This window comes from Micropterus salmoides, unplaced genomic scaffold (genome assembly GCF_014851395.1).
Source record: "Micropterus salmoides isolate LMB-PRFRI ecotype aquatic unplaced genomic scaffold, ASM1485139v1 Ms_hic_scaffold_8, whole genome shotgun sequence".
In the NCBI taxonomy this organism is placed as follows: Eukaryota; Metazoa; Chordata; class Actinopteri; order Centrarchiformes; family Centrarchidae; genus Micropterus; species Micropterus salmoides.
The window spans coordinates 1,295,652-1,319,730 of NW_024044570.1; the positions used below are offsets into that span (position 1 = coordinate 1,295,652).

Sequence of the window (24,079 nt, forward strand, 5' to 3'; positions counted from 1 at the left end):
ACTGTAACGACTGTCGTCACAGCAACAAGGAACACTAACGAACCAGCGGTATCGATGACCCGGGCCAACGACCCCACTGAGGTTAAATAGCTGAGTTTCCCTGCCAGTCAGTCAGAACTGAAGAAGTCCTTTGGATGAGGGACGAAACGTCTTCCAGTATCTTCAACCAAGTCCAGTTGCCCTTCATTTTAACCTTCGTTGGGTGCCTACAAAATAAAAGTGCGAGACCGTTTTTTGGCAGTACTTTATGTCGTGTTTAATTGGGAGCTTTTACTTTGAAAAGTTCATAAGGAAATTCAAAAGAGTCTCTGGTTTGCTTGACACACCTCTGAAAAAGCTGTCAGAAAACGTGAGATCGGATTCTCCTGAATGTGAAAAGCAAGAATTTCCTCTACCTGGAGACACTGGGGAAATGAAAATAAGTGTCCATCGGCTGATGAGGACCAATCGCCGGGACGCACACACTCCTGCACATGCTTAATCGTGCTTGATGTAAAACTCTCTCTTCATAATCAATATGTTGAAAAGGAAGGAAAAAAATACTAGTAACAAGTGGGGATTGAACTCACAACCGCTCGAACGGGAGTCCTGTGCAAAACAGACTGAGCTAACGAGGCACACGGTAAATAATGGGTCAGAAATAATCAATTAAGTTCTGGCCCGCCGTCTAATGAATCTAATAATTTGGCCCGATGCCAGACTTATTTGCCGACCCCTGGTGTAGGGTATAAATACACAGCAGCAAGCTTCGCGATGAACTTCCCACTTTGCGAGGGAAAAAAGTTTTTGTAATCTTGTTGTCGTATCAGCGTCTTTCGGAAGCTGCAACTTCTTTTTTTGCAGTAGAAACTGTACCACAATAGGCCATATGGTGAGTGACGCATCTTTAGAAAATGGAGCACACAATATAAACAGCATAATAACCCAATGAAAGACAGGAAAAAACTAATAAAATAGAATAAAATAAAATAGCTGAGGGATCTCTTCTAATAATTGGAAGGCATCAATAATGTTCAGTAGTTTTCTTTTTCATGTACTTCAGAGATTTGCAGTGCTACTTCTCTCATTCAACGGGAATTCAGCTGTCTGGAAGCAGCAACTGTTGCCCTGATCAGTTAGTTCAATAATTAATCACTAAAATACAGTAATACATACTTCGGAGTGACTATATAAACTGAACTTATCAAAGAAACGGACGACCTAAAACAATAAAGATATACACTATACACACACCTGAATATCCAAGCAACAACACATAAATCACAATCCCAGCATAAAGAACCAAGGTTCAGTTTACCTAACATGACATAACAGGCAAAACCTTCACACTGACACTTTAGACTAGACTGGCGGGAATAAAAATGAGACTCAGCCCCTCCGTTTAATAAAAAACAGAATTAACAATATACACAGCTGTTAAAACATCTCCATACCTGGTTTAGATATTAACAGAACACAAAAATCAAGAGCTGTGGGTGTCTAGTATCAGGCTGGGATCATTGGCAGCAAATAAAATGTAATGGAGACAATGAAAAACAAACAAGCCTTAAATTGAGAGATTTAAGATAGCAAGGAGACGAAGCCAACAGAAAAATATCAGCTCCCTCTCTCCGATATAAAACTGATTAAAACTAAGGACATCTGTGCAGAACCTCAACAACACACTCAGCATGAAAACGACTTAAACTAAACTCCACAGTTAGACAGCGATCATATCACATGAACAACTTTCTAAAACTTAATTGTGCAGAAATACTTAACACAGCCAGAAAAAGCTTTGGCCTGCGGTCAGACGCCTACGTGGGTATTATATATTGTGCAGTACAAACAGCAGGAGATGTGCTGAAGCAAAGGAAATATTAATGACTTCTCATCATTGCAAAGGTTTGGCATCGCATGTGGTGTGACCCTAGGGTCATACGTTTGGTTTGGGGTGTGTTCCTTCTCTCTCTACTACGCCAGACTGAAAGTCCGATTAGCTCACTAAACTTGGGAGTGGAAACGCTTGGAGACGGAAATGGCTCTCAAAATGCGTGAGTTTGAGCTACAAGCTAATGCCAATCATAGTTCAGTTACCTCTGAGACTCGGTCGTCATCCAACACTACTTTTGACGTGAGTAAAAACGTAGCCCTGGTGCCTGCGTTCAGAGAGTCAGAAGTAGAAGGTAGCGTTGTAGTACTCGAGACCGGTGGTCTTTTTGATAGTCTCGTCTCATACTCGACCGCATTTGTACTCTGTCTTGTCTCAGTCTCGGACATTGAGGAGGGATGTAAAACGTACAGCTTCAAATGCAACCAATAATCCTAATTAAAAACGTGTTGTTCCCGTTAAAAGGAGCGTTGAATAAAGACGTTTACGTTGATTTCAGCTCTTAGTGTTTGTATGTGGGAGTTTTAATGGGAATGTGGATCTTTCAGATCAGTTTGAGACGTACCTCTGATCTAGTTCCACATTTTATTGTGTGTCATGTAATGTGGGGAACTGGTCTTGGTCTTGACTCGGCCTCCCTCGATCTTGGTCTCAACTTGGTCTCAGCGCCTAAAAGTCTTGGTCTTGTCTCGATCTCCAGAAACTCTGGTCTTGGTCTTGACTGCAACACTAGTAGAGGGTGACTTTTGCGCGTTCGAGCGAATCACGGTAACTCTTCATTGGCCAAAAGACGTGTGGGCCAATTTACTTCAGTGTAAGTTGACTGGCAAGGCCCAGATTTCAGGGATCACAATAGAATTCAAACCAAATCTCCTGAACAGCGTGAACCGTAACGTCCAGGAGAAACTGGACAGAATAATATTACAGTCCTGCCTTCTCTTGTCTCTAAAGTTTAAATTGTAAAATAGCAACTGTGCCTGTTGGATCAATTACAGTTATACAAAGATTATAGCAACAGAGGAGATTTGCCATTTACATTACTTGTGTCACCAGGGAGTTGTTTTAATCCAGGACCCCTCAGTGTCCCCTTTCCCCCCTGTGCTTCCCAAACCTCCAACCTTGGCAGTGCCAGAGCTTGAAGTGTGCCGATACTCGCCGATACGCAGTAAGCGCTACACTTTACTCTTTGGTGTATCGTACAGCGGTGCTTCTCACAGGCTGCCGATTCTCTCTTCTGCCCTCTCCATATCATGTTCTCTGTGTGATTCATAAATAAACTGCATTACTCAGGGGGACGCTGTCATGTCTCTAAGTCAAGATAGAAAGCAAACGAGTGACACTGACTATTGATTAAATATTGATTTTAAAATTGCTGGGCATACGGGGAAATATGGATGCCCATCTCACAGTAAATAATAACCACTAAGAATTGAGCCAAACCAGATTATAAATAGAGATTTATATTTGAAAATGTTTCCGGGGAGCCAGTTTGAATGGGCCTGATGCAGATTATAAAACCATTAATAGTATTATCTATAATTTACAGGAGCTGTGCTCGAGTTTGTCAGTAGAGGAGATGCTGGGTCGTCAGCCAGTACAAGCAGTAATATTACTAATATTTACTTATTCTATTTAATAAATATTGTTTGTTTATAGTTTACTCTGTTTTGTAGAGGTCGTCTTATTCTGAGACCGCCAGATGGAGCAAATTGTTTTACAGGAGGGGGGGACTGGGTGTCAGGTGTGACTGAAATTATATTACATTACATTCATTTATCTTTTATCGAAAGCGACTTACAATTGCTGTCTCACAATAAAGGCATGTGTGTTATCACCAACCCAAATGGCGGCTTACGGGTCAGGTAGGGGGGCTCCTTTGCAGAATTTAGCTGAGGGTCCAGGGAGGTCAGGACCAGCTCTGGCGGCTAGTCTAAGTAATGTTACATTAACCTTACAGTAATTTAATTAATAATTAATCAAATCACAATATGTTTTACCTTTAATAACTGAAATGGTTGCCCCCCCCTCCCGGTTAAAGACACGTATGTTGCGAACACCAGCAGCATCTCCTACTATCTGCTAATACCGGCCAATATGCACACACAACATGTGAACAACAGGAGCGCTGGCACGGATTTATTTTGCACTTCCGCGCTACTCACTGAGCAAAGTGTCAGCAAGAAACAGCAAACAGCAGCTACAGATGCTCGTCTGCTGTCACAGAGACGCTCGACTCAAAGCAAACAGCGACAAGACGCCGCTGCAGAGGACTGAAGCTCTGTGCTTTTGAAGGTTTCTGTGGCTGCTGAGTTTTCAATGAATATTCAAAGACTTTGGAACTCCCCCCCGCCCTCCCAATTCCCTGCTGATCCAAGATGGCTGTCATCAAATCCTTCAACGTAAACAAAAACCTAGTGAGCCAGGAGCAGGGACTCTATTCATCTCTCGTGGCACCGATTTATAACCAGCGGGAAACATTTCCTCCTCATCTTCGAGAAAATGATGTTTTGCAGAAATCAGTTCTGAAGCCGCTCAGAGGCAAATGGTTCTGTTCACAGGCGAACATAAAATCAATCAGGTTTGTAATGGTCTGCGCCGAGAGCATGACAAACAGCCATGGCAGCGCTCAGCTACCCGCGCACGCCTGCTCAGAAATCCAGGGACACAATCATTATCCGGCATACACCGAAAATGAGAGGCATTCTGTAAATAACATATTACACTACGGACTGGCATTTTTCCTGAACAATTTTCCTTTAAAATGAGTGCCAATTATAAGCAGGAGTCAGTCTCCCCTGCAGTGTGAAATTTAAATCCGAGGTGATATTCTTGACGAATGATAGATGTGGCTTCATGCAGGATTTTAACTGAATCCCTGGCGATGAGGCGAGTCGATACAGATCTGTTTCATGTGGGGTGGACTCTGTTCCATCTGTCGCTTTGAGGATCCCCTCCTTCAAAGGGCTGCCAGGTAAACAGGTGGAGTTAAGATCGGAAGACAAACAGAGACAAACGCTCGGAGGGGCAGGAGGTGTGAGGTGCACGGAGCTGATAATGCCACGAGCACGCTGCTTTGAATCTAAATGTCAGAGTGTTTCTGCGCTCAACCGGTATCTCTATTTCCCTTTCTTTTTAACTCTATATGCTAAAGTGCCCGTCCAGCTGTGTGAAGCCGCACTGCTGGATCATTACCCTCCACCACAGGAAGAGCAGCTCTTCTTCAATGCAGAGCTAAATGTGAGCAGCTCTCAGCCTCAGATTAGGTTAAATTACCGCCGCGCTCCTGCTCCCTGCGCTGCCAGGAATAGACTTTGAGAAACACCTCTTTTTTCCCCCCAAACAAAACAGCGTGTCCCCAAAGAGAGAGAGAGGCTGCCATCCAGGGGTAACTATGGAGGTGGGTAACTATGGAGGTGGGTTTGTCCTCCTGCGTGTACTCCACAGGCTGCACCAACAAAAGCTGACAGCATCATCGTTGCGCTATCGAACAGCTCGGAACGGCCGTCAAACCAGTCAGTTTCCTCGTGTGAAATCTCACTTTTGTTATTCTCTGAGCAGCCAGCAGTTTGAACATGTTCAATCAGAGCGTGTGACTTTCACAGAAACCGAGCGTTAATGGAACAGCCGAGGACGGACATCTGTGAGGCTTCAGGGCCGCGTTCAGACGGAAAAAGGAAATCTGAGGCGAGGTTCGCCTAATGAGCGGTGACGGCTCGTCATGCACGTCCACGATGTTGCTCTGCAGTGTTTGACTGGACCACATGGCATCGCACTGTTTTCCCTTCACGCTCTGTTCACAGCTGGTGTCGGTTCAGGTGCACTGGAAACATGTCGGTGACATAAAGTTTGTGATATCAGCCGACTTCCAAAGTCACCGCCGAACAGGAGTGAAATAAATTCTGCACAGCACCAGAGCAATGCAGGTGCTTTGTAATGACAAAACAAAAAAGAACAAAACTGTTGAGTCCCACACCACAGGGCTCAGACATGCTGGTAGACACACACACACAGACTTTTGAGGGCTGCGTAACAGCAGTTTGAGATCAAATGTGCAAGAGTAAACAGTAGAAATTCTGGAGGGTGCAAAAAAACATCCCACAAAGCCAACCCAGATGCTACGGACTACAACAGAATGTCAACAATCACAAAATGAATTTCCTAACCTGGTCCTCACTGACTTTTAAAATCAGAAAGGTACTTTGTTCTCTGCATTTAACCCATCCCTCAAGGGAGCAGTGGGCCGCCGCTGTGCAGCGCCCAGGGACCAGCTCCAGATCTGAGCCACTGGCACTGACCGGAGAACCTGACATGGGTTTTTTGATGGCGGAGGAAACCCACGCAGACACGGGAAGAACACGCAAACTCTACACAGAAAGGCCGGGTGACCGGGGTTTGAACACTGTGATCTTCTTCCTGGGAGGCCACAGTGCTATCCACTGGACCACCAGTGAAAAATCACTGTGTTCTATCTTCCGCCGTGTTGTCATTGACCCAAATAAGGTGGTTTTCACACCTACCTGGTTTGGTCCGGACTTTCCAGTTTGGTCTGAACCACAATCACAGGTGTGAAACCCCCCACGGACCACAGCCCGGACCAAACAGGCGAAATATGGTCCGAGAAAAAGAGGCGGTCTCTGTCCGGATCAAACTGAAGCATGGTACGGTTCGTTTCTGGTGTGAAAGCATTTTGGGTGGTTTGGACTTCCTATTTACAGGAAGTTCAGCGTTTGCCGTATAAACCGAAATCAAACAAATGCACGGGGAAATGCATTGAAATAAGGACACGATCTGTAAATCTCATCTTTTCAAACAGACGGCCACTACAGGAGCACTGCCACCCATCTCTTTGGGCTCTCCTCAAACGGAGGTGCAGCAGGATCGCTTTGCCGGCTTCTCCTCCTTTCCTGTCGGCGACGTTATAATGTTCGCACAACGAGGACGTTTAATTGCCTTCAGTATAGTTGGTGCTGCAGGTAGTAATGCCATAATAACAACAATATAGTGGTGGCAAATCTGCATATGTTCATTTTTTATTCATTCATTCATGCTAAAGTTACCTGCTGACCTGTTTAATAAACCAATCAATGTCAAATATAGGGAGACGCAGCCCACACAGATTGACTGAAGTCCTTTAGTGCGGTCGCAGAGTTGCAGCGTGAAACCAAACCAAAACCAACCGAACGGACCAAATAAAACAAGGCTGGCGTCACAGAAGGAAGTTACACGGTCCAGTTGAGATATAACATGGGAGAGACTAATGAAAAATGTATTCAATGTTTATACTGCGAGCACACTGCCTGTGACAGACACGTTAGGTATTATGCTGTATAGACGAACACATGAGGACATTTGCTTCTGGTTATACTAAGGTCCAGGCTCTCTCTGTTAACACTGTGTAGGATGTAACCATTGAACTTGTTGATACTTATGAATATCTGGCTGGACAAAAGCTTTACCTTTAAAAAAAAAAAAAACACATTGAAGCTCAAATTTACCCAGACCTTTTCAGATAAATTAAAACTTTGTTTTAAATCTACATATAAAGAAACTGCAGGATTCCTTCTGTCGCAGTTGGACTACGGTGATATCATCTATAAATGTGGATGTCCATCTATGCTGTCAAAGCTGGACCCTCTTTATCACGCAGCTCTCTGACACATCACTACACCGGTATGGTAAACTGGCCACGTAGAACACGCAGGATGCTACACTTGTACGTTTTCAATCACATGGCCATTCTTGGTCTTTCGCCTTCTTATATCTGTACGAAATTTTCTCCCACACAAAGTACTTATAATTTAGGATCTGTTGTCGGACTGCAAGGTACCAAATGTGAGGACTGAAGCAGGGAAGAGGAGTCTGTCTTACTACGGCCCGTCGTCCTGGAACGTGCTCGGATCTAAGCTTAAGACTGGAATACCGATCTCTTTAGCTGCATTCAAAAAAAGAATATCGGACATTGTAACGGCCACTTGAACTTGTTTTTAAATTTGATCAATTGTAGTAAGATATCTACACTTTCATTTATATATTCAGAACTCTTTGTATTTTGCCCATGTAAATATTTTTACTAATTGTGTTAATTCGCATTGTACTGTATTTTAATTTTGTGTAGTATGTTACTATTGTGTTTTTAAAAAGTGTTTTTATTTGTGATAAAGACTCCCTTGTAAATAAGACTGTTAGGTATTATGCTGTATGGACGAGAGCACGTGCACGTTTTTCTCCATGTTTTGCTTCAATATTTTATTACTTTCTTCTTTTGGTAAGATTTGCAGAGCCCTATTGGGGTTTTAATTTATTCTCACTTGTACAGTCCTTTTTTTTTGGTTTATATGTAAATTTGTTTTCTGTGTTTGTGCAAAAAGATAATCACCATAACTAAATAAAATCTCTAGATTGCTTGTAACTGTTTAGATGTCGACCTCTGCAGAATCTTTTCATCACGATGGAGGACATTTGTATTTATCACTATGCTTGTGTGTGCTACAGCCATAAAGAAACAAGCAGAACAGAAGCGATCGATCAGTGTTATGTAGTTCACACACGACAGCATTCACTTCTCTTTTTTAAATAGAACAATATATTGAGCTCTGTGACTTTCTGTCATTAGTTAGTTGAGGCTTTTATTCCCATGTTGCCTGAATAATCCACCGTGTGAAGCAACAATGTTCTCATTTCAGAACATTTTACTTTAGTTAGACAATAATTAGACGAGCTGCATTTGAACAAAATGTGAAACTAACTAGTTACAAAAGCAGTTAGCACTGACTTTGCATTTAAATGTACAAACAAACTTGTGTTTACTTGATGAAACACGCAATTTGGATTTCTCACCATCCCTGCAGCTTATTTGTTTCTGTTGAAAGATGTCACACCTAGCTTCACATTTTCTAAATATATTCCAAAGCTTCTGATTGTCTGAAAGTAAGAAACAAATCAACCAGCTTGCTGCTGTCGGCCCTGCTTGTCTTTAAGGATACAAAAGTTTGATTAACAAAAGCAAGATGCCGTAATAAAAAGAAATGAATCAGAAAAAAAACCCTGATATGAGCATATAAGAACTTACCTTCCCTGCAAAATGTGTTTCTAGCTATGAGCTCGACATTAGCTGCACTGGGTCATCAAGGTAGTACTGAAATATTACTGCAAGACCAACTGGTTGGCGTTGACAGTTGGACAAAGAAATTATATGATTTATGTGAATTACTCATCTAACTGTAGCCACGAAAGGCCAGATAAAGACCGGTCCTATTGTTCCCAGAGAACTAAGCACTCAAAAGCAGCTGTCATTTAAAAAGTAAAATAATAATACGATAAAATAAATATATAAACGTGTCCTGCGTCATTACTGCTGAACTTTAAAAATACTTTTTAATCAGACTTCTCAGGTTTTAATTGGCATTTGAGAGAGATGTTTATAGATAATTGGCTTAGAATCACGAGAATATTGAGATGAAAAGCGCGACTTCTCCAATGAGAAATTATGCATTGCGAGATGGACAAAATGGAGAATATATACTGTATCTGATGGAATAATAAACATTCGCCTCTCTCACTCACGCTCCAAACTTTCAGTCACCTTCTTTTAGTTGTATGCTTTACCAATCATGGATACATATACGCAAATTATGTTGGGCTGCAAAGGTCTTCCAAAGCCCGTAAAGTATGTGATACAGATGTCGGGCAATAGTGTAGCTGCTCCTGTGCTGTATTCTACGAGTTTAATGTGTTGTGTACATGCCAAATGCAGTATTTGATACGGAATAGAGGGGGACGTTAAGTACCGATGTTCAAGTTGCCTAAATATTCCTGAGCAGAAAGAAGAAACATCCACCTCACTGCTGGGTGAAAGATCCACCTGAGTGTATGAAGCTTTTTCAAATCACTAAATGGCTTTAATGAGTTCAAGGTGCGTTGTGTGTTTTGTAAAGAAACAGTTACTCACAGGACGGAGACGATGTCGCCTCGTTGGACCTGGTAGTTCCTGACACTCCACCGGTTCAGCAGGACAACGTCACACTCCGACCCCCCCTCTGGGTTCAGGAAGGGCTGCTCCCACACACAGACAGAAATAGAAATACAGTTAGTATAAATATGAGCAATGCACACACTCATAAACACACATTTCTCCTTTCTCTGAAAGCAGAAGACATCCCACTCTCACCCACATACACACATATATATATATATATACATACATATACACACACATACAGTAAGTATAAAGACACATGAAGCGGTGAGCAGCGGTGAGTCAGTGTAACGCATAATAGAGCAGAACTAAACTGTCTAAATTTAGTTTCGACAACACACAGACACACACTGTTTATCTTTCTATACTTGCATACTTTCTGTCCTTCTTGAACACAATGCTTCCCCATGAATTGCCTAAAACAGGGTTTCCAAAGGCTGAGACTGTGGGCCTCCCGTCAGACGGAGCCTGAGAAAATACAGTGGATAGAAAAAGTCTCCACACCCCTGTTAAAATGCCTGGTCCTTGTGATGTAAAATAATGAGACAAAGATAAATCATGTCAGAACTGTTTCCACCTTTAATGTGACCTATAGTGTGAACAATTCAAGTGAAAAACAAACTGAAATCTTTGAGGGGGAAAAATGAAAAATAAAAAACGCTCAAATAACCTTGTTGCATAAGTGTGCACACCCGCTTATAACTGGGGATGTGGCTGTGTTCAGAAATAACCAATCACATTCAGACTCAGGTTAACCAGAAGTCATTACACCCCTGCCATCATTTAAAGTGACTCTGATTAATCACAAATAAAGTTCAGCTGTTCTAGGAGGATTTTCCTGACAGTAGCCTCTTTCACACAGAGATTCCACAATAAACGTGGAAAGAATGTCGCCAATACGCCGTATTTGCTCGTTCATACTGAACAAAATATTGCGGCGTAATCCCGCAACCATGTGTGCTTTCATGTAGCGCTCTGGCTTTCTGGGTTACCTCCACTGAGTCTGCCTACGGCGCGGCTGCCGGAGGTCCTCCCGTCAATTTTCAAAATAAAGTACCCTGTGCAGATTCCCGATCATAAAACAACAATAAACACAACAGACAAAAAAGAAACCATTTAACTACGTGGCCTACTTAATCATAGTAGAAGCACAAAAGCAAGCACTGATTACCAGATCAATATAATCAAAACATGTCAGCAAAGTCGGGCAGGCAGAATGCTCTTATTCTGAAAAGTTGGCAGAACAAAACGGGAACAGAGAGCAGTGGAGAAGGTAGTAGAAGCACAAAAATGACAAATAAACAACAAGTGGACACTGACGCCGGGCTGGGGACCGAACAAAGCCGTGGCGCAGCAGGAGTCGGTGGATTTAGACCTATAAAAAATGACCGCGACTTGAACAGCTTGAAACGTCACTCCTGTTCCGGCTGTGGCTTTTCACACAGACATCGTTCCGCCTCTGTTACTACCGGCATTCCCAGCTGAGAGGTGGATCAAATCGGACCCACCTTTCCGGCTCGGTACCTTTCACACAGCGCAGCAAGCCGCCGCACTGGCGTAATAATCCCGGAAAATTGGGCAGTGTGAAAGCGCCTATAACCACGGTCCACAGAGAGCTTCCAAAGCATCAGAGAGATCTCATTGTTGAAAGATATCAGTCAGGAGACGGATACAAAAGCATTTCCAAAGCATTAGATATACCATGGAACACAGTGAAGACAGTCTTCATCAAGTGGAGAAAATATGGCACAACTGTGACTTTACCACGAACTGGACGTCCCTCCAAAACTGACGAAAAGACGAGAAGAAAACTGGTCAGCGAGGCTTCCAAGAGGCCTACAGCAACATTAAAGGAACTGCAGGAATTTCTAGCAAGTACTGGCTGTGTGGTACATGTGACAACTATCTCCGTATATGAATGGGCAAATATTGCCACGTCAGGATGTGCCATGCTAACAGACTCCTACCCAAAAAGACCGAGTGCTGTAATAAAATCAAAAGGTGCTTAAACAAACAAAGTATTAGTCTAAGGGTGTGCACATTATGCAACCATTTTTCCCCCTTGAAGATTTCAGTTTGTTTTTCACTTGAATTGTTCACACTTTAGGTCACATTAAAGGTGGAAACAGTTCTGACATGATTTATCTTTGTCTCATTATTTTACATCATAAGAACCCGGCATTTTAACAGGGGTGTGGAGACTTTTTCGATCCACTGTATGCCCCCTTCCCAGCCTTTAGTTCACTTAGTTGTGCTTAGTTCCTGGATGCTTATGGGATCAGGATACTGTCATTTGATCCCACAGACACTCAACAGTTGAGCCAAGATAGCCTAGTATTGCTGTGCCAAATACATTAAAAAAGGTTCGTCCTATGGCATGTTTAAGTTCCTGACTGAAAAACAGTAAAAATACTCAAAACTCCTGTTTGTCTGAGCTATTTATTTAACCACATCATTAGGGTTGGGTATCATTTAAAATTTTACGATACCAGTACCAAAACCAGTTCCCTTAAAGTGATACAGATACCAACAGAGTACTTCATTCAATACCTTGCATAAAATGCCACCTGTCAAAGCCACAGTAGTTGATCGGTAGCCTATTATTATTTTTATTGTTCTTATGGACAACGAAGGTGATCTATTTAATTTTTTTCTTGTTTCAAATAACTTACATAAAAGTATTGTGTCAGATCCTCCTCATCCTGATTAGGTCATCCTCACGGGTAGTATTATACTTTATTTATATATACTTTTATATTTATATATTTGAATCAGAGAGGAGAGAAATAGTTTAGTGACCAAAGAAGCTGTGGGAAACGATTTAAGGTATTTTTTTGATACGTGTGTTGATAGTGAACAACAGAAAGTTATTTTGTTAACTTTCGATCAATAACCTGAATTGAAAGATCTCCGCGAGCGCTTTTTCCTTTAGTGGTGAGTCGCAAACCTCTGTGATAGACAGTGACAAGTATGAAACGAGAAATTAGTCACTTAACTACACTAAAGAGCAGAGGACAGAGAGGCTGCACGTCCAGACGATCAAACCAGCGCCGCCTGAAGCAGCCGCAGGCGCCGTCGGTAACATCAGCTGATCAGTGACAAGTGATGTGAACGGCAAATAAAAATGTACACAGAAGTGTTAACTGAGCCCTGGAGATGAAACCAACAGAAAGCCGAGCTTGTGCTGATAAACTGGCAACATGTCTGAGCACGCAGCCTGAAGGTGAGCGGCTGTTAAAATCACGCTGGACTGAGCGTGTGCAGGTCTTTTATACAGGTTATGGTGCAGGCACATGAGGGAAAAAAGGCAGAACCATACAAATAGTATTTTTTTTTCCTGAAATCTGGTCGATACCATAAAGGTATGTAGTAGGCAGCGAGACCCATCCCTGCACATTCAGGCTGTTCTATATGATCTCCTTTTGGTACCTAATGACTGTTCAATTCAAGTCATTGAGCCTCTGGCCTAACTCTTACTCTAACCTTAATCTAAACAAAAGCCTCGCCAATAGATAAGAAAGCACCACAATCAGAAGGACACCTGAAGTCTGTGTGGACAGTAGCTCCTCTGTGAGGCTGCAACACCGTTTATACACCAGGAAGGATGAACTGGACGATAACGACAGACAGACGTTTTTCCTGAGGGTGGTGCCAGATGAAAAGGTCATGTTGTTCCCTAAATGAAAAGGGTTTATCATCTTCAACGTGTGGGCAGTGTCAGCTTCACACCTGAGTAATAGATGTGCTAAATGTCATGGAGACCCGTACTTGGCAATAATCCCAATTTTCCCGGGAGATTTAGGTTTTTCATTGCCCTTTACCGATTTCCTCCCGGGGTCACAATTCTATTTCTCCCGATATCTGACATATTTTCACACCTTTCACCATCACAAACTTGGGTCTGGCGCCGTTTGACTCTAAAAGTCTACTGTTTCCACCCGGACAACTATCCAGCTACCACCAAAGGTTCTTAGGAGCTCCTCACTTCATTGAAGGAATGAATGAAAACCGATGAAGGTCTCCAGGTTTAAAGTGTACAGTAAGGAGGTAGATGACAGGCTTTGCTGTTGCTGCAATCTGGAGCACTGTTCTTTTATCAACATAGCCGGCTAGCATTTAGCTTCCTGCTTAAGTCGTACCAGGAGGTATTTTCATTTTTCTTTCATTGATGGAGGCCCAACGCCGTCCTATAAGTTTCTCTTTCTGGCCAAAACATTCAGATAGTGAAGGTTGCTGACCCCTGATTTAGGCAAATAAAAGGGTCCTAACAGGCTACTAACTGAAGTTTTATGGTATGTTGTTATAAATACTGACATGAGTGGACCCCAATAGTTTCAGTAGTGGGAGGCGTAAAGCTAACCAGCTAGTTGTGTAGCTGCTAATGCTAAACAATGCCTTAATTTAAAGAAATGATGTTAAGAGAATATCTGTTTCTTTGTTGACAGAGTTTAACAAAGTTGTTTAACAAAGTAATGAAAGACACCATATTATAATTATTTCACATCTACTGCAATTCCACTAATTTCAAGAGCAGCACAATTAGAAAAACTGCTTAATAGTTTATCAGTTCTTCTCAGCCTCCAAACATCATTCACTGTCGTTCTCTTCTGCTGAGCCAATCCTCCAACCCGGTGACTCGTTTTTGCAGAGAATGATCACTGTCTGCTTAACAAATGTGTGGAGTGATTTATAGACAGTAAAATGCTGCACATGGCACCTTTTAGTGGCATTCATCTCCCAAAACAGAGACAGATTTTTAGATTTCAACTCCATGCAACCATATGAAATAGTAGCACTGCTAACCCCAACACCTCTGTATGCTTTAACGTGGTGATATATCAGCTCGTCACTGGACACTGCTGCTGCTCCAGTTATATAATCACGGTGAAAATTACATATGTTTTAGTCATTTAGGGTCTCTGTAACGTCAGAAACTTGTAAATCTTGGCCTTTGAAAATGAACAGAGTAGTTATTTTCATATTTAAGCCCATTAAATCCAAATTGCATACAGTATATATATGACCATTTTACAAAGCGTATAATCCAGTTTTAGATTAATTTCCTTCTTTCCAGGCAGCCACTGGTTTCTGCTCATTTCAATAAAACAGCATGAAAATCAACTGGCAGAGTCTGGAAACTTGTAATGGGAAATCCATGAGTGCATAATATGGAGTCTGTTTTAATCAAAGACCTGTAATCACCTCGTGATGCAGCACTTGTGAGCGGCGGCTGTTGTCTCCCTGTTCAAGGGCCCTTCAGCATTTGAGATTTCAGAGTCAGTTGCTATTCAGGAAGCTTTTTAAAGGCCAGGAAATATGAAATCAGTTTTATCAGTGACACTATTCATCACAGCGCCTCAACATCAATGATTTTTGGTTTCAGATCAGTGTCCTTCAACCTTGAAAAGTTAAACTATTGCTTCTAGAATACGAAATAATGGTAATATATGAAGAGAAGTGCAGTGTGTTTTGTAAAATGACTGGCAGCAGACCTCAGCTAGTAAAACAGATTATCACAGTATCACTAGTCCTCTTGGAGCAGATGGTGGACAAACCCGTTCTCATCCCAGGGCGTCACATTTAGACGCTTGTTCAAGACCCCTTGGCGTCGCCTTTTAACGCCCTGGGTACCCTTTTAGCTTTGTTTTTGGACATGTAGGTGGATTTAGGTGGATTTAAGCTAAGCGTGAAATCTGATTGGCTAACATCAATTTCTGACAACGTGATTGGTTTAGATGCGTCACGTGACACTTCTTGGTTTAGATTTCTGCGGGTGGCTGTGTCTGTTTCTGTGTGTTTTGTGTGTAATCTTATCTTTTCATGTGTTTGAGATGTTTGATATTGTTGTTCTTAAGGATGTGACTCGATTCATTTTCAATGAATATGTGTAAAATACTTTTCTTTACAGGCCGTTTCCTCATCCTCTGAGCCTAAAATCTCCACTTCAGCAGCTCTTGCATACACCAAACTTTCCAGTTTAATTCCTGACTATATTTTGAAGGTTTCTACTGAGGGGTTTGTTCATATCTCATTCATAGCCTGAATTATAGAACATTTTATTCCCCAAAACAGGTCAAAAATTGTGTTTTTATGCGTGTTGACAGTTTTTCTTGATTTGTGAAATAATAATAAAGAGATATCCAAAATCCGCTCTGTAAAAACGTGTGAGTGTAACGTGTCAACAAAATAAAACAATCATTGTGAACCTGACTTAATCAGTTCTTCAAATAGATTCAAATTAGCACATATTTCATTGGATACAGCCTCATTTGAATATTTTAACATAATATTTCAGAAAACCTGTAATACAACAAATCTTAAACAGTCTTAATGGAAGTAATGAACTAATAAAGTTTCATGGTGATAGTTATTTTTTTTTACCATTACCTTATTTACGTATGTAACTTACGCAACATGAGTAAAAAGCATCAAGTTGGCTTTTTATTTCACACAATAGACAAACACCAGTCTCCCGTGTGAAAGTCCAGTTGACGGGGCACTTATCCACCTCCTTACTCTGACTTTTCTGTTAATTACAACAGGCCTACTTTTAGCGTTGAATAATGCTGCTAAAGGCTGCCATGTGCGTAAAAGAAATGTCACTACAGAAGCCCCAAAGATTTGTTTTAAATCATTCAGTGTCTCCGTTAAATAGTTTGTCCACCAGGGAGCAGCTTTATTTTTCAAATCTAAAACATCCTGCTCAGTAAACATCTTTTTCACAACTCTCTAACAGCCGAATTTAAGGGATCTTTACCAAAAACGTTAGATTATGTGATGTGGTTGCTGATTGGTGTGTGATTTTTTTTTTTTAAACTTTCAAATATCAATTTTGGTCAGTCAGTTTCTATTTTCCAGTATTTAAATTACTTGTGTAATTAATACGCTAAAAACAAACTTTTCCTTTTTATGTTAGAGCTTCAAAGCAAGTAAATCTAATTTTCACTTAGTACAAATGAGCTGGTTGGTCCTCCCTCTTTAAACCAAACCTCACCCTCCTGATAAAATACTTGATATAAAATTTCACTCTCGCTGTTAAACTAAACTCCAAACAACCATGTCCTCCGTGACAGCTCTATCACACGCTTGTCTATGATGCCCCCGCTTCCTTCCCTCCTCAACAACAACACCACCGATAAAAATTATTTTTATTCATTATTCTTACAACTTGGTTTGTCTCACTTTGTCGAAGGATCCACGCGTGACGAAGCCCACTCACACCGGCGGACGACACCGGCTATGACTGTTTCATTAAACGGGATGTGTGCAGGTCATTTCACGCTTGCCGTAGTGATTGACAGGATATCTCGTATCTGTCGGCCCCGAAATAAATATCCCTGCGAGTGCTGTCAGCCTGCAAGTTTATCCGTTAGAGTTGGTTACTTAATCAGCTTCCCTCGCACTCATATTTCTCCATTTTACATGCGGCGCTGTTTCTGAAACTGCTGCAGTGGCGAGTCTGAATGTAGAGAAAAATCTAAGTGTGACGGTTCGGCGGCAGCAGCAGCAGCAGCAGCAGCAGCAGCAGCAGCACTGTCTCGTCAGTCTTTTGGTTGGTGCAGGAGTTTGAAAATACTAAATTATAAAAAAAGAAATGTTTTCACAGTAAAGTTACAATGACAGTAAGAATCACTTCCAGCGTACGGACCAGGTTGAGGGGCCTCTATGTCAATGCCACTCCGGGCTCCCAACCCCAGATACTGCGCTCTCTCTGCTACTGCTCACGACTAACTAATCACGTTCTTTTAAATCGCAATTTCGATTTGAAAACGATTAATCGTTCAGCCCTACTTGCCACTCAGGCCTCCAGCAACATGATGATGCTGCTGCTGCTGCTGCAGGAGAGCGGGGCCGGGCGAGCGGCCAACATAACCTGGCTTAGCGGCCTCTATGGACGTAACGTTACCTATGGCAGAGGCGAAGAGGAGGCTGACAAAGGAAGTCAAGTAGAGAAAAAGAGCAAGAGACTGCAGGACGTTGGCGAGAGCGTCGTGAGATAAAAGTCTGCAGGGCAGACGGCGAGCTGCCTTCTTTCTGTTAAGACTAGTCAGTAATATCGCCGAGTCTCGTGCTGGATGTTTGGCTGTTAGCAAAGTTGTTGACTTGCTAGTTTGTGAACAGACTGAATTAAAACACATTAAAAAACTGTATTGTATTAAAATAAATACACTCTTCATGGGAAACAGGTGAATCTACAGTTATGAAACTCAGCTGAGGTCCTCACAAGCTTGTCTTTTTTATTCGGACTTTAAATTAAGGACTCAAAAAGTACATAATTATAACCACCAGAAATGACTGTTTCCATGACAACAACCCAAGCACTGCAAAAAAGGGAAAACACACACACACACACACACGCATCAGTCCTGCTGTGTGTGTGTGTGTTTTTGGTCTCTTGCTGCTCTGTGATCAACCTGCTGCTGAAACGCCTCTCTAAACAAACCACTGGTCTGACTCCAGGAAAATGTTGACAACAGCTGCAGAATAATATCGCTGTGACCGTGATGCTGAATTAAGATCGCAAAATCTGTCATTTGTCATCTGTCTATTGCATTTTGACAGGCTTACGACTTATTACTGCTACATAAAAGCTCCGGTGTGTAATATTTCTGAGGATCTATTAACAGAAATGCAATATAATATCCATAACTGTTCTCAGTGGTGAGACTTTACATAACGAACCGTTGGCTGTGTTCGCCCCGCAGCCTCTATGACAGACAGCTGCCTCAGAGGGCATCACTTTAAAGTGAAGTCATCTCTGTTAACATTGGTATCGAACTGCCTTCTAGGGCAGCACATACGGCAACATGTGACGTCAGCACGCCGTCTGGCGCCTCTTCTGGCAGTCGGAAGAGATGCTAGCCTTAGCATCAGCTAACTAGCTACTGAAAAGCCAAACGGCTAACAGACGCCTCAGAAATCAGACTGAACAAACTTGGTTGGTTAGTTCAGTGTTCAGTTCTCGCTAGATTTTCAAAAATCGAAGCGAGAACTACTAAAACTACTACTACTAAAAACTTTTAAAAACATATATTTGTGTACAAATGCGGCTTGTTTTTCCGCCATCTTGACCAGTTTTCGGAAGCTACGGCGGCTGCAGCCGCGCTGGTTCATTGGTAATAGGCAGCAGCAAGTCACCATCGATGCTGCCTTCAAAACGTGGGCGTTACGAAACAGTAGGGGTGTGACAACAAATCGATACAGCAATATATCGTTGTACATTTATCCATGATACTGTATTGATATTCCAGCCCATTATATCGATATATGATATTAATAAAAAATAGGTTAGCTCAATGCTAACATATAATGGTAATCTCCATTAACATGCTAACGGACATTAGCGAAAATACAATCTTAACCTTAACTACACATTTTGCTTCACATGCTGAACATCCTGAATGACGTACTGTGCAAATACTTAAAGTACATGTTTCCTGATCTCTGTGTGAAATAAAAAAGAGCAGCTAACTTCACCGTCTTGATCTGCTGCTTCTGCACTCCACACAGACCAGCTACAGCAGCCCCAAAGGGTCAAAACTTAAACCTTTGCGCTTTGGGGGGTCGCGGGTGCCCTGGCTACCATGGGTGGGGGTCTCTGGGCGCTGCGCGGGTTGATCCGGTTGCGGTTTGGAGGGTTGCGGTAGCGATTGTCGACGCATCCTGATGCATTGTGCGTTTTCCCTCTGCAGGGTCTCTGGATGGCTGCTGGGCGTTTAGTTTTTGTTCATTGGAGTCCGGGGGAAGCATTTCCTCGTTAGCTTGGAGGGACCAGTTTGCGTCCCTGTTTTGCTTCGTTAGCCTCAGACCCATGCTTCCCCATTTCTCTGTCGGCCAGTTGGTCTAAGTTGTGTGTGCGCGTCGTTTTTTTTGTTTGGTTATTTTTGGGCCGTCTGTTTGTTGGTCTTCCACGTTTGCATCGCGGTGCATCTGGGAGTCAGATTCTTATTTTTTTCTTTCTCCCACCCCTATTGGCTACTGGGGTTCTTGCCTGCCTGTTGCTGGGGTCGGTGTGGCACAGTCGTGGCGTCCTACTCTCACTAACAACTACATTCTTTAACAGGCTTATGCGCACACACATGTACACATACAGACACACAGACACACACAGTCTCACACACAGACACAAACAAATGTAGGTTGTCCCTGGTAGAATTATTCCTGATGCTTTTCTTTCAGTTACTTATTTAAATTAATTATTATTCCAGCTCTCGTGGCTGTGCTGTGTTGCTTATTTAGTGTGTGACTGTTTCTTGTTTTCATTTTTCTCTTAGTTGTCTTACTATGTCAGCTGTTTATTGCTGCTGTTCGGCTGGTTGTCTTTTACTATTATTATTTTTTTTATTGTTTGTGTTTGTTTGTTGTTGTTTTTCTCCTCCCCAAGCCCCCCTCTCTGTTCTATTGCAGGTTTGGTTGCTTTCTGTCCCCACCTTCCATCCCCCTTCTCTTGCAGGTCTTGTCCTTTCTCTGTGCTGTTCTGTTTGTGCCCCCCCATCCCCGTGTCTGACCCCCTGTCCGGCCCGCTGACAAATCAATGACAAAGGAGTATATTAATACTCTCTTGTTAAAGTAAAATCTGGCACAACATGGTATCCAGCTCACCAAACTCTATACCAGGCTGCTGGGCAGGACAGGTTTAAAAAAAGAAACAAATCTCAAACCCAACATTCCCAGTGGCCTAAAAGAAGAGCTACCAGTAGGAAGAGAAAGGGCAGCACGACGCTGCGTCACTGAACAGTTATTAATATAATGTGATGGACTCAGGTGGTGCACAGCCATTTGTATTTGCAGTAAAAAAAAATCTGTGAATTTGCGTTTTATGTGCCTTTTTATAAACAAATTTTTTGATAATAATTTTTCATAGTTGCTCTGAAGTTTTATTTACAGACTGAGCAGAATTTTGCTGTTTTCAGTTTGGATTTGCAGCAAATAAATAGTAAACTTTTTTTTTTATTAATAGTTAGACAAATATCATGATGCATCACTTTAGGATTGTCAAACGACATATCGGTTATCGCAGATTTGCTGTATCGTGATATTATCGTTATCGTGAGCCGTGTATCGTGTATCGTATCTGCGATTCCCACCCCAGCAATTGATGCCTCGCTTCTGTTAGACACCTTCTGAGACAGCAGTTTAGCCCGTTTCGAACACAGCCTTATTGTTACCTTACAATGAGACTCTTACATGGTCGCCATGTTGCGCCGCCATGTTTCTACAGTAGCCCGAACGGAAAAAATGGTGTTTACGAGCACGTTTCGTCAATACATTGAATATGTACAAAGAAGACGGAAGAAGCTTTTTTAGAAGTAAGAAAAGAAGTGAAATTTAAGACCACACGTGTTATTTAGCACAAAAGCTTGCTTGCAAAGGGAGGGGTGAATAATCTGAATTATTTTTCCTGTTCAAATCTTTATTTCAGAAAGGGACAATTAAACGGTAACAATAATTATCCACGATAACAATATAGCCTAAAAGAATTCAGTAAATGTTTTATTTTATTCATTTGATTCACAAATGCTTTAGCCCTTAATTTTTCTATTAAGATATTTATCTAGTTGAGGAAAATGGACTGGAAAAATATTTTACTTAATTTTACTCATAATTGTTCTGAATGTTCTGCCTTAGATTTGTTAAGTGAGCCACGTGTTTGTTCTGATTAAAACCACAATTAATCACCTGGTTTGTTCAGCTTTCACAAAAATCAGCCTTTAAACTCCAAAGAAATAATAACTTGACTTTTATTGTGATAATTATCGATATCGAATGATGTTTTTATCGTGATAACAGTTTGTCCATATAGAGTGAACTACATGTCTGTGTGTTGTTTGTACGCTCTGATAATGCTAATCCAACACATCTTTGCACATTCACGTCTGTCATCAGCACCGAAGCCCAGTATCTCCCCTGCCGTCAGCAGTGAAGAGCTTTACTGGCCCTCCTGGTCACACGCTGTCGTCCTCTGAAGCTCAAGAGTCCACAGCCATGCTGGCAGCTCTGTGAGGGTGTACTTGAGCTAAAAGCTTACATCAGCACGCTAACATGCTCTCAATAATAATAATAATTATTAGCATTAATTCCAAGTAGCTGAGGCTGATGGGAATGTTATTTGTTTTGCAGGTATTTGGTCATAAACCAGACTAGGGGAAAAGCCAGGGATCAGTAGATCCAAGACGGCGACTTGCCACTCGCTGCACGGAGCATCGGATCTCACGCCACCCGTCACAGTAACAGTTTGTTCCCTCAGGCAGTCAGGCTGCTGAACAGCCGACGCTCCCACATGCTCTGATCACTTTTTGTAAACAGCATGTAATGTTACAAGAATGATTGTGGGTTGAAAGTGTTTACTACAATACTATGTGGACTGTGTTCATTAATGTACACAGAGGATGAGAGAGCCGGGGACACAAGCGTTTCACTATACATGTGACAATAAACCTTTACTTTAACTTGGATCAAAGTGATTACAATAGATGTTCTGGGTACCATACGTCTGTACCGACTTGTGACACTTTCATCTGCTGCTGCTGTGAGAGGAAACGTCAGAGGATCACTGAATTCTGATAACACGATGGTACTTATTTTTCTTCAACGCGTGAAAGATGACGACAAGCGCAGCTGCAGAAACGGCTCCGCTTCGACTCGCCGTGTATGGAAACGATGGTGAAGTGAGGTTAATGTTTAACATTTGTGTCGGTGTTCGCGGCCGTTAACCTCAATAACTCTAATTCAGGCAGACGTTCCACAGTTTGGATCAGCTCAAAAACACACCAAAAGATGACGATGCAGTTTGCAGAACTGAATGTCTGTCTAAAGTGCCGGCTGCAGGCGGGTTCATCTTAAAAGTGCAGTATGATCCATTTTCAATCATCAATAACTTTTATGTTTGTTATCTCAAACGACTGCCAATGTAGATAGTGACCACTCTTCAACATTTCACACCTGTGAGTTTGTAAAGAAAGAATTATGCACATTGTCAGGTTGTAATTTCAACAGCTTTAAAAACCACCTCTCAGCTGTCCTGGACATCCTCTCACAGCTTTCACAGCTGTAGCACATTGTATGTTAGAGTACATGGAATTTATTGTTTTGTTTTTTTACTGTGGTATTGAATTTGGACTCGTGGAATTTCACTGGCATTGGCTCGACTTCCACAACAATTCATCCGATACTTGTCCAGATTTTTTCCAACCAAAGTGGTGGACCGACCGACCATCTGAGCGACTGACATGGCCATCCACAGACACCCAGCAGCAACACACAGAGCCGTTTCTTTGACCGTCATCTCGTTATTACCTTTACAGCATCTGGGACTTTACAACACAAAGGAGGAGCACATGGTGAGCATCAGCAAATCAGCATCACAAGATCTTTCAGCCTATGTACTGGAACAGTTTGATGTCCGGCAAACAAGATAGCAGCCGGCAGCAGACGACTCTCTGCGGCTGTTTGGGTCACTGTGTCTTTACCTTTTGATAACAGCAGCATATTATTCAGTCAGACAGAGAATAACAAGCGCAGATTTCACTTTTACATTCTTTCTTGCAGACTTCCTTGCTGTGGACGTGAATATTGTGTTAACTCGTTTGTTTATGCAGACAGACTAAATCACAGAGGATCAAAGCTTCACACAAACAGATTTAACAGGATAAAAACCTGAACCTGAGTGAACCCAGGAGCTCTGTTACTCTGAGAAACATGTGAAGGATCCAGACTCTAAACATCCCATTTTGTATTCCTCCTTTGAAAGACAACCATTGTTTAGTCATTTCATTATTAATGACTTTGGAAGATTTGATCAGAAGAGCTCTACAGAAGCTGTCGCCAAGGCCGGCTTCATGACCCGACGTACGCAACTACACGAATATACACAACATGAACCAAAGAGCAACATGCAGTTTGATTTTTCACACTCATTAAAAATAGAGAGCAGATTGTTTTATGCATAATGCAACACACGTCAGGGATAATAAGCTGCACAGCGGGAAACCGACTCGGTCAAAACCCAACAGGCACTTGTTTTTTTGTTTTTCTTCTTACGTCTCTGCTTCTCAGATGAGAAAAGTGAAGGTTGTTTAGGGTTTGGATCAAAGAGGCCGTGTGTGGAGTGTTTCTGGAGCCGATTCTTCTCCAACATGGCCACCTGAAACTACCGTTACCGCAAGAAAACGCTGACTTTGTCTGACCTCATCCAGTCCCAGTGGTGGACAGTAACTAAGAACTACATTTACTCA

At 42.0% G+C, this 24,079-nt stretch overlaps 1 protein-coding gene across 6 annotated transcripts in view; it reads right to left on the reverse strand.

Moving 5' to 3' along the window:
* Nucleotides 1-24,079, reverse strand: part of immp2l (inner mitochondrial membrane peptidase subunit 2) — a 249,557-nt gene that overhangs the window by 151,118 nt on the left and 74,360 nt on the right. For all 6 annotated transcript variants that reach the window (XM_038706564.1, XM_038706565.1, XM_038706567.1 and 3 more), the window contains exon 3: nt 9,819-9,922. In XM_038706564.1, the coding sequence (XP_038562492.1) occupies nt 9,819-9,922 (104 nt within the window). The remainder of the gene's footprint in view (nt 1-9,818; nt 9,923-24,079) is intronic.